General features: G+C 58.9%; 2 protein-coding genes across 2 annotated transcripts in view; both read left to right on the forward strand.

The window, feature by feature from the left end:
- VDBG_09306 (conserved hypothetical protein) overlaps positions 1-850 on the forward strand; it is a gene marked incomplete at both ends in the record, with an annotated part of 1,671 nt that extends 821 nt beyond the window's left edge. Inside the window, one exon of the mRNA XM_003000765.1 lies at positions 40-850. Within this exon, the coding sequence (XP_003000811.1) occupies positions 40-850 (811 nt within the window). The remainder of the gene's footprint in view (positions 1-39) is intronic.
- Positions 851-2,336: 1,486 nt separating this feature from the next.
- VDBG_09307 (conserved hypothetical protein) lies at positions 2,337-2,933 on the forward strand (the record flags this gene model as incomplete). Its single annotated transcript, XM_003000766.1, has 3 exons — positions 2,337-2,365; positions 2,489-2,555; positions 2,676-2,933. 3 exons carry the CDS (start codon positions 2,337-2,339, stop codon positions 2,931-2,933), a joined length of 354 nt encoding a protein of 117 aa, XP_003000812.1.
- Between the last annotated feature and the right edge of the window lie 11 nt (positions 2,934-2,944).

Below are 2,944 nucleotides of genomic sequence, written 5' to 3' on the forward strand. Positions count from 1 at the left end.
CGGCCCCTACCAGCTCAGCCGCGTCAACTCGATGCACAGCGCTGGCAGCCTCGGGAGCCACTCGCCCGACGGTCTGCCCGATGGTAAGGAGCCCCTTGGCCGTGCGCGCGCCATCTCGACCCATCACCAGCGCCGCGTCAAGTCGGAGGCTGCGTCGCCCCTCCTCAACGGAGCTTCGGGTCTGCACCATCTCAACGGGCAATTGCCACCACTTGATCTCTCTGGCATCGAGTACCCACCATACGTTCCCAACAGCACATTCGACATGTTCGGCGGCTCGGCCTTCTCCGAGCACGACGGTCCCATTTTCAGTGCCGGCCTCAGCACGGCCGCCTCCGTGGACTGGAGCCATATTGAGCTGTCAGACAAGGGCGACAACTTTGCGCCCTCGAGCTACGGCCAGGCCTGCAGCCAGAGCTTCAGCGGCATGTACGACTGGGGCACTGGGTCGGAGCAGGCCCCAACACTCGGCGGCACGACGTCGACATCGGGCGAGGTGTCAGAGGTGGAGGACAACTTCATCTCGGGTGACCTCGAGTTTGAGCCGTTCGGCCAGGGTGACTATCTCCGTTCGGGGCAGTTGTATCAGACGCCGGGCACGGCCGATCTCAGCAGCATCGGCTACGATAACTTTGTGAAGGACTCGACGAAACAGTTTGGCCTCGCGACGTCGTCTTCCTACGACGACGCGGGACCAGTAGCCGGGGCTTCGTACAACTTTGAGAACGACCCCGTCTTTTGGGGCCAGCAGTTCAATGACGGCATCGCCACGTACGGCGGCGCCACCAACAACGAATCGACAGACCGCGTTGCCCTCGGGGCCGAGACTTGGACCAGGAACGCTCAATAAGACTCAGACGCAAGCAAAGACTTGGAGACTTCTCGGATTTCGACCAGACTTATGCATAGCATGACTTGGAGCGAGACGCGATACGTATATATACACATTTCAAACTACAGACGCTGGGTGCACGCATGCGGCGCAGCGCGGAAGGGAGGGAGGGGGGGGAATTTCGTTGCATGGGCGGCGCCATCTGGGGCGGGGGCCACTTAGAGGAGGGCACACTTTTTTTTCTCCCATTGGTCACGTATCTCTCATATGTGCTGTTGGGGCGGGTGGAGGAGTCGGCGCATCATCTTTTTTGGTTTTCCTCGAATCCCTTGTGTGTCGGTTCATTTGTTTGTGGTTAGAGCTTGCTTGACGAGGCTCGACGATGTCGGAAAAGGGGTTGACTCTGGTGAAGAAGCAGAAGACGACGACGACGAAGAAGAAGAAGAAGAAGAAGAAGAAGAAGAAGAAGATGAAGAAGCAGAAGAAGAACGCGACGCTTGGATTGTCGCTTTTGACGCCTCATGGTTATGGTTTTCATTGGTCGGAAGGGCTCAGGGAGGATTTCGTGCTTTTGTTACAAGAAAATCATTCACGGTGCCATTTCACGGCATCAAGAAGAAGGTGCGGGTTTCCGGCTCTGTTTTTACGTGTTTGTCTCGTTGCCTTGCCCTTTTCGGCGCTTCACATGACGAGGCTGTCAATCTTGTCTGCTGCGAGCCTCCAGATGCCTCCAATGCAGTGGGACGCACGCACGCACACACGCACACACGCTCGCACGTCCAGGAATACCACCTCGGGATATCGAGCGATCAAGCTGACGGCAAGGCAAGAGAGCGCACACAGCGCACGAAGGGCTTCACGATGATGGTAGCGCGATTGTGATGGGAGTTTGGGTAAAACGGGGACACATGACAGGGGCGTACGTTAGACAGATGGATGTAGGGTTGTTTCTAAAGGGGGGGATAGACACGGGCGACAAGCATTGGAGAATGGATCAACATGTCGATTCTGCTACTCGTTTCGCCAATTGGATGTTCAAGCACCTGGTGTTGACGGCTTGATTGTGGCGGCACTTCGAAGAGAAAGGGTTCGAGGAGAGGCGCCAAGTGCCGCTGTCGCCTGGTGGTGTGACTGGCGGGGGAGACGGGCAGATGGCGCCATGGCAGCGATGCTGAATTGGCTTGCCGTCAGCGTGGTGCCGACCAACCCAGTCGACGGTCAACCCAGCCTTCCCACCACGGCCCACAGAGGCCCACTGGGAGGATTGGTGGACGGACTGCAGCCGACCCCCACAGCAACAGCAACGTCAGCGGCCGGCCGAGGTGCTTTCAGTGTGCATGCCACTCAACCTCACCTCACCTCCAGGCCAAGCATCCTGTTTCTCATCACCATCACACGCGTCCCTTACCACTCGCCTCGTCCTCTCAGTTTGAGCCCTGAGTAGAGGCCCCCTGTTGTCCTCGTGCTCTCTCACTGTCGTGCCCTCCCACCGCCCATCACCATCATGGCGTCTCATCGTGAGCCCGAGCCGAGGTATGTAGATTGCGTGGGGACCAAGGCATCCTTCCAGCGCGCCACAGCGCCTCCGCTTCAGTGTCTCTCTATTCAGTATCGCCGTAGCGCAAGAGAATGCTGACTCTTTCTTGACACTCCAAGGCCCATTAACGCCGTGTTCATCGGGGCAGGAGCAGTTGGGTGCTTCTACGCCTCGCGCCTGCATCATGTGCGTTGTGTCTATACACCAGCCGGTGCCAAGCCGTGCTCCCCCCCCCCCCCCTTTCGGCCCTCTGGCATCATGGTGTCTTATAGAACTAACAGAGGGAACGCCGCGTGTGTGCAATAGCCTCAACAAAACGTCCGCGTGTCACTCGTCGCCCGGTCCAACTACAAGGCCATTGCTGCGTCGGGCGTCAAGCTCGAGACGCACTCGTTTGGCGACTACGTCTTCGCGCCCGAAGCGGCGTATCCCTCGGTGACGGCAGCGGCCGAGGCCGTGGCGGACTGGGATTACATTTTTGTGACGACGAAGGCGCTGCCGGACCGGTCGGACGACGCGGCCATGAATGCGCCGCTCGTGGGACCGGCATCGTCATCGTGCTGATCCAGAACGGG

This window comes from Verticillium alfalfae, genomic scaffold (genome assembly GCF_000150825.1).
Source record: "Verticillium alfalfae VaMs.102 supercont1.14 genomic scaffold, whole genome shotgun sequence".
In the NCBI taxonomy this organism is placed as follows: domain Eukaryota; kingdom Fungi; phylum Ascomycota; class Sordariomycetes; order Glomerellales; family Plectosphaerellaceae; genus Verticillium; species Verticillium alfalfae.